The 13,474-nt window shown below is 33.0% G+C and overlaps 2 protein-coding genes across 3 annotated transcripts; both read left to right on the top strand.

The window, feature by feature from the left end:
• Positions 1 to 1,833: 1,833 nt before the first annotated feature.
• On the top strand, positions 1,834 to 7,256 carry LOC128392081 (uncharacterized). Its single transcript, XM_053352062.1, has 4 exons — positions 1,834 to 2,137; positions 2,226 to 5,509; positions 5,576 to 5,687; positions 5,744 to 7,256. Exons 1-4 carry the CDS (start codon positions 2,129 to 2,131, stop codon positions 7,064 to 7,066), a joined length of 4,728 nt encoding a protein of 1,575 aa, XP_053208037.1. The 5' UTR covers positions 1,834 to 2,128; the 3' UTR covers positions 7,067 to 7,256.
• A 1,211-nt stretch (positions 7,257 to 8,467) lies between these two features.
• Positions 8,468 to 13,004, top strand: LOC128392082 (uncharacterized). Of its 2 annotated transcripts, none has more exons than XM_053352064.1 (4): positions 8,468 to 8,778; positions 8,867 to 12,153; positions 12,231 to 12,342; positions 12,404 to 13,004. In XM_053352064.1, the coding sequence occupies exons 1-4, from the start codon at positions 8,770 to 8,772 to the stop codon at positions 12,914 to 12,916; spliced, it is 3,921 nt and encodes a 1,306-aa protein (XP_053208039.1). In that variant the 5' UTR covers positions 8,468 to 8,769; the 3' UTR covers positions 12,917 to 13,004. The 2 variants fall into 2 exon arrangements, with proteins under 2 accessions (XP_053208039.1, XP_053208038.1); XM_053352063.1 differs by having other exon boundaries at positions 8,843 to 12,153.
• The last annotated feature ends 470 nt before the right edge of the window (positions 13,005 to 13,474 follow it).

The raw sequence follows: 13,474 nt of genomic DNA, 5'->3' as shown, positions 1-13,474 counted from the left end.
GCTTATAACATCGCGAGCTATTTTTCTCGGGTCATGAAATTTGGACCAGTTTTGGAGAATTCACAAAAAGTAGAAATGGACCAGCAACGAAAACAATTTTAGACCAAGCTCAAATTTGCTTCGAATCAGCATACAAATTTGCCAATGCTGACGAACTTTGGCTAAATTATTATTTCTTAGGAAAAATCTCTGAAAGAAGTGACATCTTAAAGTCACTTCGATATTACGAATCATCTATATATCATTCTGTCTCAAGTAAAGTGACTTCTGGAATTTATAATGTCAATTCTACTCGTTATCGTTTTGGTATCGAAATTCATTATCGCATTCATGCTTGTGCTCTCAAGTATATTCAAAGAGATGAAACTCTATCATCGGAAATACTGGAGATTCTAAATCGTGTAGACAAAAGTAATTTCTTTGGTTCTGTATCAAGAAATGATAGACTCATTGATGATACCAGAAACGGAATTTCTGATTTGGTTACTTTGGAAAGTGAAGACCAACGATTAAATCGAAAAATCGTAAACCTGTGTCGTACAGTAATGCTTAGAATATTAACATGTTCTCCAGGTCATTACAAAGCTCTTTATCGAATGGCTCATCTTTTTATCTTTCTAATGATTTTCTAAACTCTCGAAAGATACTCACCGAACCATTTGAACCACCAGCTTGTCCACCAAGTTCTAATGATTTTGGATTTGGGAATAATTCAACTGAAACAGAAAAATTTCTCTCGATTCAAAATGTTTTCGATCCAACTAAATGCGAATATTACATATTCCCCGGAATCCAGAAGACATCAAACAACTTTATCGAAAGACCAGGAAGTTTCTTTTCTCACATCCGTCGATCGACAGATTTATTGATTGATGTGAATAAGAGTTTAGGTGATGCTAAACAATTATTGAGAATCGCAATACTTTTGAGCTCGTCAGAGTTTAATAGCAAAGGGTATCTTTGTGAAACCGATCGGGAAAATCTTGGGAAAAAAGCATTGGAACATTATTTTAGTATTAACGAGAGTCGAGTTATGGAAGCGAAAGGAAATCGTAACAATTTAAAGTCGATTGAAGCTGAATTAAGGCAAATGTGCAACAAATTGATGGAATATCCTTTCTACGAACATTCTGCTAAACAATTTCTCAAAAGACTGGGCAAGAATGTTCAACAATTTATTAATCATTAACTTCAATCATGAATATCTTTCCTAACAGAGTTTCTTAAATTCGCAAAAATCTTTGCTGATTATGAACAAAACTAATATTTTTGACTAATTACTTTTGTGAATAACTACATTACATTGTATAATGAAAAATATTTTATGCAATTTTGATGATGAATCGGATAATTTGAATAAATTTGGATCATTTTTGTTTATTATACCAACTAACTTAACCAAAACTAAATTATTTTCTCGACTGTTCGTCCATTGATAATGGTTATGTTACTTTATTATATTAAATATTTAGTCCATTTTTGCTTTGGCTGAGATAAAAGATCATTTCTTTTGTTTGTTATTCAGCACTAACACAAACCCTTAAAAATGAAGCCTAACTGATGAAAATATCTCCATTGTTTCAATACGAACAACTAATTTTTTTCTTATTTAAATTTAATCGAATTAATGTAAAACATTCAAAATTAATTCATTTTCTATTTTAAAGATTCCGATAAGTTTAAAGTTTTTTTAATCGAGATCATTATTAATTTCGAACCTTTTGAATTTCCCGCTCATATGAAAAATGAAGTTTTATCAAGTTGATTGTAATCAATTACTAGTTATCAATAGTTAATAAATCAACGTTATACTACCTTGTTTACAAGCTAAAATTTTCGAGTGTTTTTATCGTGAAAACAACTGATAAAAATGTTAGATTTTGTCAAACTATCATTTCCAAAGATAATTTATTAACCATTTAAACCAGTGGATCGAAATACTTGTTTGTAACAATTAAGTTTACATGGAAAATAAATGGACCTTCATTAGGAAAGCCTTTGGTAGCTGTTTCGAGATTTTCGTTCTAATTGTAATCATCTATTCCTTTGAATGTGAATTTTGACAATTTATTGTGACACTTTCTCTAAGCAAAGTTGATTCCTTGGATCATCTTAACCTTTGATCTTCATGGCAAAAGTAAGTATTAGTTGTTGCTCTTTCTATTATTATCCTTTAAATGACCTTTCGTTTAATTCAACAATTTGAATCTCTTTATCCCCTCCAGGTAACAAGTAACCAATCAATCGTCAAGTTGGACTGTGGTCACGACCAAAGTGGCGTTTTTTATGTTCACAAATGTTTGAGGACATTTTGTGGAAAGTGTAAACGAGAAAATCGCTCATGTGTCTTGTGTAAATCTGAACTCTTAGAAACTGATTATCTCAAAGCAATTGACAGGAAGAAATGTGAAGATGATTCCGTTTGTAACAATCAAGCCATTTTCCAGTGTTTGTGCGGTAAAAAGTATTTTTGTGAGGATCATTTATTCAAATTTCATCGACCAATTTTACCATCAAAAAGATGTTGTGCTGTGATTCTCAGTTCGGACTTAGATGACCAACCATGTTCCATATGTAACAACCGTATCGCTGAATTTGTGGACAATACAACTAATGAGCTTTTCTGTGCTTCATGTAATCAGAATAATAACTCAGTTAATATTGTGCCCATTGAACTAGACAATAACAACAACGATACCGACAACACAAGCATAGCCAAAAGTGTTGAAATTTATCGAGTTGATGTACAAAAAAGGTTGGATCTATTGAACAACAAGCTAAAAGATTATACGATTGAGATAGAAAACGAAAGATCCGAATTCAATAAAGGAATTGGCCACATGAGAAGTAAATTAGAAAGTTACTTGAGTGTCAACAAGTCCAAAACAGACTCTTTGCGATCGGAAGTATACAAGGTTAAACAATTTTCGAATCAATTGAATCGTAATGATAAATTTGGAATAATCGATCTCATCAAGTCAAATAAGCTTAACAATAAACTCGCGGACTCGAAATTAAAGTTATGGGTCGAAGAGATAGTGCAATCGTATGTTATTCCTGAATTAACCAAATCGGGTGTAGATTGGACAAAAGAATCTGAAAAAGCTTTTCATGAGTTGATTCCTGGTCCGCGGAACTGGAAGCTTAATCACGGTCCTTTTTTTCCTGACAATTTACTCAAATTAACTTACGACTTAATCAAAGAACAACTTTTGCACCAGAATATCTGTAGAGCTACGTCTTGTTACTGTGAACAAAACAGTCTAATGAAAAAAGTTCAAGACCTTAGGACTGAATATAAGCTTTCACAAAATAATCTGGATTATTTTCTCGATTGCTCATCAATCGCTGGTGGTGATGTAACTCTAATGATTGAAACTGGTAAACGAGCTCTTAATCAGTCTGATTTTCATATCGCACGAGTTTGTTTTGAAGAAGCTCATCGAATCAGTCCGACCAATTGGATTGTTCTCGACACTTTAATGGGTCTCTATTTCGTGCTTAATCATTACCGTAATTGTCTTAAGCTCGCAATCAAAGGATTAATGAAAGATGGCAACTACTTTAAAGCTCGCGTTTTAATATCAGAGATTTTGAAATCTTCACCAACCTTAAAACCAGAATTACCTGTTGGTCTGGATTATCTACTCGATTGTAGTTCTGCGAGTGTTATGACAAGAAAAACAAAAACTTTAGACGAACTCAAGAAGATGAAAAAACTTCGTGATGAACAAAAGAAAACTGGAACGCAACAAGAAAATGCTCGAAAGTCTTTGCAATTAGACCTCAATACCGAAACACTTTCGTCGCTACAATCATTAATTTCAGCTTTAATCATTGTAAGTAGTGAAATGGAGAAACAAAAACTCAATCGTAGTAAATCAATAACATTGAAAATCACTGGCAAGCCTCGTTCCAATGCTAATACGATTTCTTCCAAAGGAAATCTTATTCAAAATAATAAACGAAACAGCCAAGGATCGAGTCCTGGTCCATCAGCGAAAAGAAGATCAGTTGAAGATTTACAGCCGAAAGATCCAATAGTCAACAATATGTACGAAAAGATATTCACAATGTTACCAGAAAGTATTTTAACACGTGAAATAGTCCAAGAAGAGGAGTTACAGGTACAAACAAAGAACGAAGCTCAAGTGGAACGTTTAATTTTGGCCCGTTATCGCTTGAAACAAATACCATTCATCTCAAAAGGCAGACAAGTTCATCTGCTTATTGCTGATCTTTTTATGTTAATAGCAAACGAAGCCACTGCAATCAAATTACCTTCTAATTTCAGAGATCTGTACAGAATTTATCGCAAATGGTATCCGTTACAGACAACTTTAATGTGCTCAATCAAAAATATAAGTGTTGACAAAACAAATTTGATTTTAATTGCTAATGAAGTTCAGTTCGATAAATCCGAAGCGATAATTTTAGCTGAATCAATTCCATATCTAAGAAATTTGATGATTACTCCAGATTATGATAAATTTTTCATTCGTCTTTTGATTCTTCGAGGTATCAAAGAATCTAAAGTTGATTATCTTCTAATGGCAAATGAATTGTTTACCAAAACTAACCTCAAATTAGTGCGAGCGGCAAATCAAACTGTGTATACCTCTTCTAGTCTTAGATCAATGATAAATAAGATGAATGAAAATAATTTGGACACATTATTGGATCAGCATCGAAACGAAGAAATTGTTGAACTATTCGCATCTAAATCTGAGCTCTCTAAACAAGAAGAAGAGTATCTTTGTCAAGCTATTCAATCATCACAACAATGGGAACGAGGGATCGAAATAATTGCTCGAAGTAAACAATTGACCGACACATTGCTAAATCTATTACGATCTTGTCTAAAGAATGGTCATGGAACATCTATTGATCGAGAATTGGCCATCAAATTGTTAAAATTAGGAACTGAAGATTACAACGTAATGGCCTGGACTTGTATTCTACAAACTTTCATAAACGAGATGCGATGTGGACACATTGACGAAGGGCAAATCACTTACTTGATTAACTCAATTCATGAATATCTTGGGAATAAAGGAGTTTGTTGTCATTCCAATGGAGAGTTTTTATCTCTTTCACTCGATTATTCGATCAATCAATCAACTATCCTGAGAGAGAAATTAATTCTTAGCTGTCTTGGTTGTTTTTACAAACAATTAGAATGTAACTTTCTATCAGCTCATCCTGAATCGGGAGTTTCTTTACATTGGAAGGACATGAATACTATTTACAATCATTTTATTCCTAAAACTTTACCAACTTTTGATAGTGAAAAATGTGATTCTATCAATGCAAATACTGCGGAGCTGTTACTCAAATTGCTTTCCAAGGTCCCTGAAAATTTAAATCCTGAAAGATTTTCTAATTCTGTCAAAGAATATGTCGATAATGGAAAATCCATTGAGCCGTCATCAAGTATTCCAAAAGATCATGTTACTCAAGATCTTTACTATTATTTAGCTGATTATTACTTAAAAAACAAAGAGGTTCTGTAAGTCAATTCATTTAATAGCTAGCAAATTTAAATGATTTCTAATAATATTCATCTAATTCATAGAAAAGCCGTCCAATTTTATACTCTCGATCTAACTTTAAATCTCAATCGATTTGATTCATGGGCTGGATGTGCACTCGCAATAACAAGTCAAATTGATCAATCTTCTTCAACTGTAAGTATTAAAACTTATTTTGTTAAAGCTCTAATCTCATTTGTATTCACGAACAGAATGGTCGAGTTTTCTACTCATCTACTCATGAGGTGTTGCTTTTTGGGCAAAAAGCATTTCGTTGTTACAATAAAGCGACTCCATTGAAAGATAATAATTCCAAGGTATGGTTCGAATATGGAAAGTGCGCTTATAACATTGCGAGTTATATTTCTCGAGTCATGAAATTTGGACCAGTACTGGAGAATTCACAAAAGGAAGAGATGAATAAACAGCGAAAGAAATTCTTAGAACAAGCTCGCGTTTGCTTTGAATCAGCAAACAAATTTGCCAATGCTGTCGAAATTATGATGAATTATTATTTCTTAGGAAAAATCGCTGAGAGAAGTGACATCTCAGAGGCACTTCGATGTTACGGATTATCTTTGTCTCATTTTGTCTCAAATGGAGATATTTCTGGAATTAATAATGTCAATTCTATTCATTATCGTTTTGGCATTGAAATTCATTATCGTATTCACGCTTATGCCCTCAAGTATAATCAAAGAGATAAAACTCTATCACCGGAAATACTGGAGGTTTTAACTCGTGCAGAAAAAAGTATTACTCTCTTTGATTCTGTGTCAAGAAATAATAAAACCATTGATGATACCGGAAAGGAAATTTCTGATTTGGCTACTGTGAAAAGTGAAGACCAACGATTACATCGAAAAATCATAAATCTGTGTCGTGAAGCGATGCTTAGAATATTAAGATGTTCTCCAGGTCATTACAAAGCTCTTTCTCGAATGGCTTATCTTTATTCTCTTTCTGAAGATTTTGCAAACGCTCGAAAGATACTCACCGAGCCATTTGAACTGCCTACTCATCCTCAAAGTTCTACTACTTCCGAAATTGGGGATAATTCAACTGAAACAGTAAAATCTTCACCCATTCAAGATCTTTTCGACACGACTAAATGTAACTATTATATATTCCATGGAATCCTGAAGACATTGAACTACTCAATCGAGAGACCAGGAAGTTTCTGTACTCACATCCGTCGATCGACAGATTTACTGATTGATGTGAATAAAACTTTAGGTGATGCTGAACAATTATTGAGAATCGCAATATTTTTGAATTCATTAGAATTGAGAAGCAAAGGATATCTTCGTGAAACCGATCGTGAAAATCTTGGGAAAAAAGCATTGGAACTTTGTTTTAGTATTTACGAGAGTCGAATTGTAGAGGCAAAAGGAAATCATCAGGACTTAAAGTCAATTGAAGCCAATTTAAGGGAAATATGTAATAAATTGATGGAATATCCTTTTTACGAACATTCTGCTAAACAATTTCTCGAAAAACATGACAATCGCGCTGAATGTATAACAATTGATTAATCACTAACTTTAATGACGAATATCTTTCCTTACAAAGTTTTTTAAATTCGCAAAAATCTTTACTGATTATGAACGAAACTAATATTTTTTGACTAATTACTTTTGTGAATACAAAAAAGTATTTTATGTAATTTTACAGAGAAATCGAATAATTTGAATAAATCTGGATCAGTTTTTTTATCATTTCAAAGGATTAATGAAAGACAACGATTACTGCAAAGATTGTGTATTAATATCAGAGATGTTGGAACGTTTTCCATCCATACGAATAGAATTACCTGTCGAGTATCTGCACTATTGGAATTCTTCAGTTGATATTAAAAGGAAGAAAAAACTTATGGGTGACCTCGAGAATTTGAAGAAGCTCAATAATATATTACAATAATGGAAAAATATTGGAAAATCACAAGAAAATGTTTCAAAATCTCTAAGTTTAGATCATAATGCTGTCAGATTAACAATTAAAGACTATCATCTATTGATGTTCATCTGATAGCATGTTGATCGGAACGTTGATTGTTAACAGGTAATAACAATTTAGAAAAATTATCTCCATAAGTTAGATGATTTAATTGTACATTGAATTTCAAGGAAAAGACTGACCGATGAAAATATCTCCATTGTTTCAATACGAACAACTAATTTTTTTCTTATTTAAATTTAATCGAATTGATGTAAAACATTCAAAATTAATTCATTTTCTATTTCAAAGATTCCGATAAGTTTAAAGTTTTTTTAATCGAGATCATTATTAATTTCGAGCCTTTTGAATTTCCCGCTCATATGAAAAATGAAGTTTTATCAAGTTGATTGTAATTACTATCAGACAACATTATCAAGTGACCAGGACGTTTTATTACCCACATGCATTTCCATCCACTCAGTTATTGATCAAAGTTAAAAAGAATTATTAATGATGCTGATCAATTGCTCAAAATCTCAACGCTTTTGACTTCGTCAGAATTGAGTAGCAAAGGATTTCTGCGTGTTGCATATCAACAAAATCTAAAACAAACAAGAAATGAAACATTGTAACACATGAGAATCGTATTTTAGTATCGATAACAATTCGTAACGGCCAATTAAAGCTGATGTACGAAGAATGTTTAACAAGTTAATGGAACATCCTGTCTGAAGAATACGCTGAACGATTTCATGATGTGTAACAATTAACTAACCACTGTTTTCACGATATGAAAGTCTCATAATCAAGTTTCTTTTTCAGTTCTCATGATTTTCACCGACACTAAAATTGTTTCAATTTAAATGCTTTGTTTGTGATTGTAAAAAGATTGTTGTTTATTCTTTTGAATTTCCCGCTCTTTTGAAAAATGAACAGGTTTAGTTGATTGTAATTACTAGTTATCAATAGTTAATAAATTAACATTATATTAACTTGTTTATAAATTTCGAGTGTTTTTTTTATCGTGAAAAGAACTGACAGAATGTTTCATTTTTTGTCAAACTGAAATTTCCAAAAGATATTTACTTATATTAACCATTTAAACCAGTGAATCGAAAGACTTGTTTGTAACAATTAAGTGAAAATGGAAAATAGTTGGGCCTTTAATTAAAAGGCCTTTGGTAGCTGTTCGTTGTTTGAACTGTAATCATCTCGTCTTTGAATGTGAATGTTGATTATTTATTGATACGTTTTCCATAAATACAGTTGATTTCTTTATTCATCTTTACCTTTGATCCTCATGGCAGAAGTAAGTATTAGTTGTTGTTCTTTCTATTATTATCCTTTAACTGACCTTTCGTGCAATTCAACAGTTTAAATCTCTTTATCCCCTCCAGGTAACAAGTAACCAATCAATCGTCAAGCTGGACTGTGGTCACGATAAAAGTGACGTTTTTTATGTTCACAAGTGTTTGAAGACATTTTGTAGAAAGTGTAAACTAGAAAATCGCTCATGTGTCTTGTGTAAATCTGAACTCTTAGAAACTGATTATCTCAAAGCAATTGACAGGAAGAAATGTGAAGATGATTCAGTTTGCAACAATCAAGCCATTTTCCATTGTTTGTGCGGTAAAAAGTATTTTTGTGAGGATCATTTATTCAAATTTCATCGACCGATTTTACCATCAAAAAGATGTTGTGCTGTGATTCTCAGTTCGGACTTAGATGACCAACCATGTTCCATATGTAACAACCGTATCGCTGAATTTGTGGACAATACAACTAATGAGCTTTTCTGTGCTTCATGTAATCAGAATAATAACTCAGTTAATATTGTGCCCATTGAACTAGACAATAACAACAACGATACCGACAACACAAGCATAGCCAAAAGTGTTGAAATTTATCGAGTTGATGTACAAAAAAGGTTGGATCTATTGAACAACAAGCTAAAAGATTATACGATTGAGATAGAAAACGAAAAGGCAGAATTCAATAAAGGCATCGGTCACATGAGAAGTAAACTAGAAAGTTACTTGAGTGCCAACAAAGCCAAAATAGACTCTTTGCGAGCGGAAGTAACCAAAGTAAAACAATTTTTGAATCAATTGAATCGCAGTGATAAATTTGGAATAATCACTCTCATCAAGTCGAATAAGCTTAACAATATACTCGCGGACTCGAAATTAAAGTTATGGGTCGAAGAGATAGTGCAATCGTATGTTATTCCTGAATTAACCAAATCGGGTGTAGATTGGACTGAAGAATCTAAAAGAGCTTTTCATGAGTTGGTTCCTAGTCCGCGGAACTGGAAGCTTAATCATGGTCCTTTTTTTCCTGACAATTTTCTCAAATTAACTTACGACTTAATCAAAGAACAAATTTTCCACCGAACTATCTGTAGAGCTTCATCTTGTTACTGTGAACAAAACAGTCTCACGAAAAAATTTTACGACCTTAAGACTGAATGTAAACTTTCACAAAATAATCTGGATTATTTTCTCGATTGCTCATCAATCGCTGGTGGTTGTATAACTCTATTGATTGAAACAGGTAAACGAGCTCTTAATCAGTCTGATTTTGTCGTCGCTGAAGTTTGTTTTGAAGAAGCTCATAGACTCAGTCCGAACAATTGGATTGTTCTTGACACTTTAATGGGTCTTTATTTCGTTCTAAATGACTTCAGTAACTGTCTAAAACTTGCGGTCAAAGGTTTGACTGCAGATTCTAATTACTTCAAAGCTCGTGTTTTAATATCAGAGATTTTGAAATCAACACCAACTTTAAAATCAGAAATACCTGTTGGTCTTGATTATCTACTCGATTGTAGTTCCGAAGATGATTTGACAAGAAAAACAAAAATTTTAGACAAACTCAACAAGACGAAACAACTTCGTGATGGACAAAAGAAGACTGAAACTCAGCAAGAAAATGTTCGAAAATCTCTGCTATTAGACCTCAATATCGAAACGATTTCGCTACAATCCTTGATTTCAGCTTTAATAGTTGTTAATAGTGAAATCGAAAAACAAAAACTCAACCTTAGTACATTTATACCATTGAAGATCACTGGCAATCCATTTTCTAATCCTCTGTCCAATGCTAATACAATTTCTTCAAAAGAGAACCTTAATCAAAATAATAAACGAAAGAGCCAAGGTCATGATCCTTCAGCGAAACGAAAATCGGGCGAAGATTTACAGCCGAAAGATCCAATAGCCATCAGCATGTACGAAAAGATATTCACAATGTTACCAGAAAGTATTTTAACACGTGAAATAGTCCAAGAAGAGGAGTTACAGGTACAAACAAAGAACGAAGCTCAAGTGGAACATTTAATTTTAACCCGTTACCTCTCGAAACAAATACCATTCGTCGCAAAAGGAAAACAAATCCATCTGCTGATTCTTGATCTTCTCTATGAAATAGCAAGCGAAGCCACCGCAGTCAGATTACCTTCTAACTTCATGAATCTGTATAGAATTAATCGAAAATGGTATCCATTACCGACACCCTTAACGTGTTCAATCATGAATATAGATGTTGGCAGAACAAACTTGATTTTAATTGCTAATGAAGTTGAATTCAATCAATCCGAAGCAATATTTTTGACTGAATCGATTCCCTATCTACGAGATTTGATGATTACTCCAGATTATGATAAATTTTTCATTCGTCTTTTGATTCTTCGAGGGATCAAAGAATCTAAAGTTGATTATCTTCTAATGGCAAATGAAATGTTTACCAAAACTAACCTCAAATTAGTGCGAGCGGTAAATCAAACTGTCTATACCTCTTCTAGTCTTAGATCAATGATTAACAAGATGAATGAAAATAATTTGGACACATTATTGGATCAGCATCGACACGAGGAAGTTGTTGAACTATTGGCATCTAAATCTGAGTTCTCTAAACAAGAAGAAGGGTATCTTTGTCAAGCTATCCAATCATCACAATATTGGAAACGAGGGATCGAAATAATTGCTCGAAGTAAACAATTAACCGACACATTGCTAAATCTATTACGATCTTGTCTAAAGAATGGTCATGGAACATCTATTGATCGAGAATTGGCCATCAAATTGTTGAAATTAGGAACTGAAGATTACAACGTAATGGCCTGGACTTGTATTCTACAAACTTTCATAAACGAGATGCGATGTGGACACATTGACGAAGGGCAAATCACTTATTTAATTAACTCAATTCATGAATATCTAGGGAGTGAAGGAGTTTGTTGTCATTCCAATGGAGAGTTTTTATCTCTTTCACTCAATTATATAATCAATCAATCAAATATCATGAGAGAGAAATTGATTCTTAGCTGCCTTGGTTGTTTTTACAAACAATTAGAATGTAACTTTCTATCAGCTCATCCTGAATCGGGAGTTTCTTTGCATTGGAAGGACATGAATACTATTTATAATCATTTTATTCCTAAAACTTTGCCAACTTTTAATAGTGAAAAATGTGATTCTATCAATGCAAATACTGCAGAGCTGTTACTCAAATTGCTTTCCAAGGTCCCTGAAAATTTAAATCCTGAAAGATTTTCCAATTCTGTCAAAGAATATGTCGATAATGGAAAATCCATTGAGCCGTCATCAAGTATTCCAAAAGATCATGTTACTCAAGATCTTTACTATTATCTAGCTGATTATTACTTTAAAAAGGAAGAGTTTCAGTAAGAAAAAGTTTATAATTTAACGTCTACTCAAATATTATGATTTCTCATAAATTTATTATTAATCTAATTCATAGAAAAGCCGTCCAATTTTACTTTCTCGATCTATCTTTAAATCTCAATCGATTTGATTCATGGGCTGGATGTGCTCTAGCAATAACAAGTCAAATTGATCAATCTTCTTCAACTGTAAGTGTTAAAACCACCTATTTTGTTAAAGCTCTAATCTCATATTTACATTCACGAATAGAATGGTCGAGTTTTTTCCTCATCTGCTTATAATCCGTTGAATTTTTGGAATAAAGCATTTCGTTGTTTCAATAAAGCGACTCCATTGAAAGATAATGAATCCAAGATATGGCTCGAATATGGAAAGTGCGCTTATAACATTGCGAGTTACATTTCTCGAGTCATGAAATTTGGACCAGTTTTGGAGAATTCACAAAAAGAAGAAATTAAAAAACAACGAAAGAAATTCTTGGACCAAGCTCGAGTTTGCTTTGAATCAGCTCACAAATTTTCTAACGTTGACGAAATTATGATGAATTATTATTTCTTAGGAAAAATCGCTGAGAGAAGTAACATCTCAGAGGCACTTCGTTATTACGAATTATCTTTGTCACATTTTGTCTCAAGTGAAGCAACTTCTGGAATTAATGTTCCCAATTCTATTCAGCATCGTTTTGGCATTGAAATTCACTATCGCATTCATGCTTATGCTCTCAAGTATATTCATAGAGATAAAATTCTATCATCGAAATAGAACTGGAGGTTCTAACTCGTGCAGAAAAAAGTATTACTCTCTTTGATTCTGCGTCAAGAAATAATAAAACCATTGATGATACCGGAAAGGGAATTTCTGATTTGGCTACTGTGAAAAGTGAAGACCAACGATTAAATCGAAAAATCATAAATCTGTGTCGTGAAGCGATGCTTAGAATATTAACATGTTCTCCAGGTCATTACAAAGCTCTTTATCAAATGGCTCATCTTCATTATCTTTCTGAAGATTTTGCAAACGCTCGAAAGATACTAACCGAGCCATTTGAACCGCCAACTCATCCTCAAAGTTCTACTACTTCCGAAATTGGGGATAATTCAACTGAAACAGTAAAATCTTCACCCATTCAAGATCTTTTCGACACGACTAAATGTAACTATTATATATTCCACGGAATCCTGAAGACATCGAACATCTTTATCGAGAGACCAGGAAGTTTCTGTACTCACATCCGTCGATCGACAGATTTACTGATTGATGTGAATAAAACTTTAGGTGATGCTGAACAATTATTGAGAATCGCAATATTTTTGAATTCAT

The sequence above is a fragment of the Panonychus citri genome, unplaced genomic scaffold (assembly GCF_014898815.1).
Source record: "Panonychus citri isolate SS breed McGregor unplaced genomic scaffold, ASM1489881v1 Contig00135, whole genome shotgun sequence".
NCBI lineage: Eukaryota > Metazoa > Arthropoda > Arachnida > Trombidiformes > Tetranychidae > Panonychus > Panonychus citri.
Note: the sequence above shows the minus strand (reverse complement) of the source record. Positions and strands in the feature narration are given on the sequence as shown.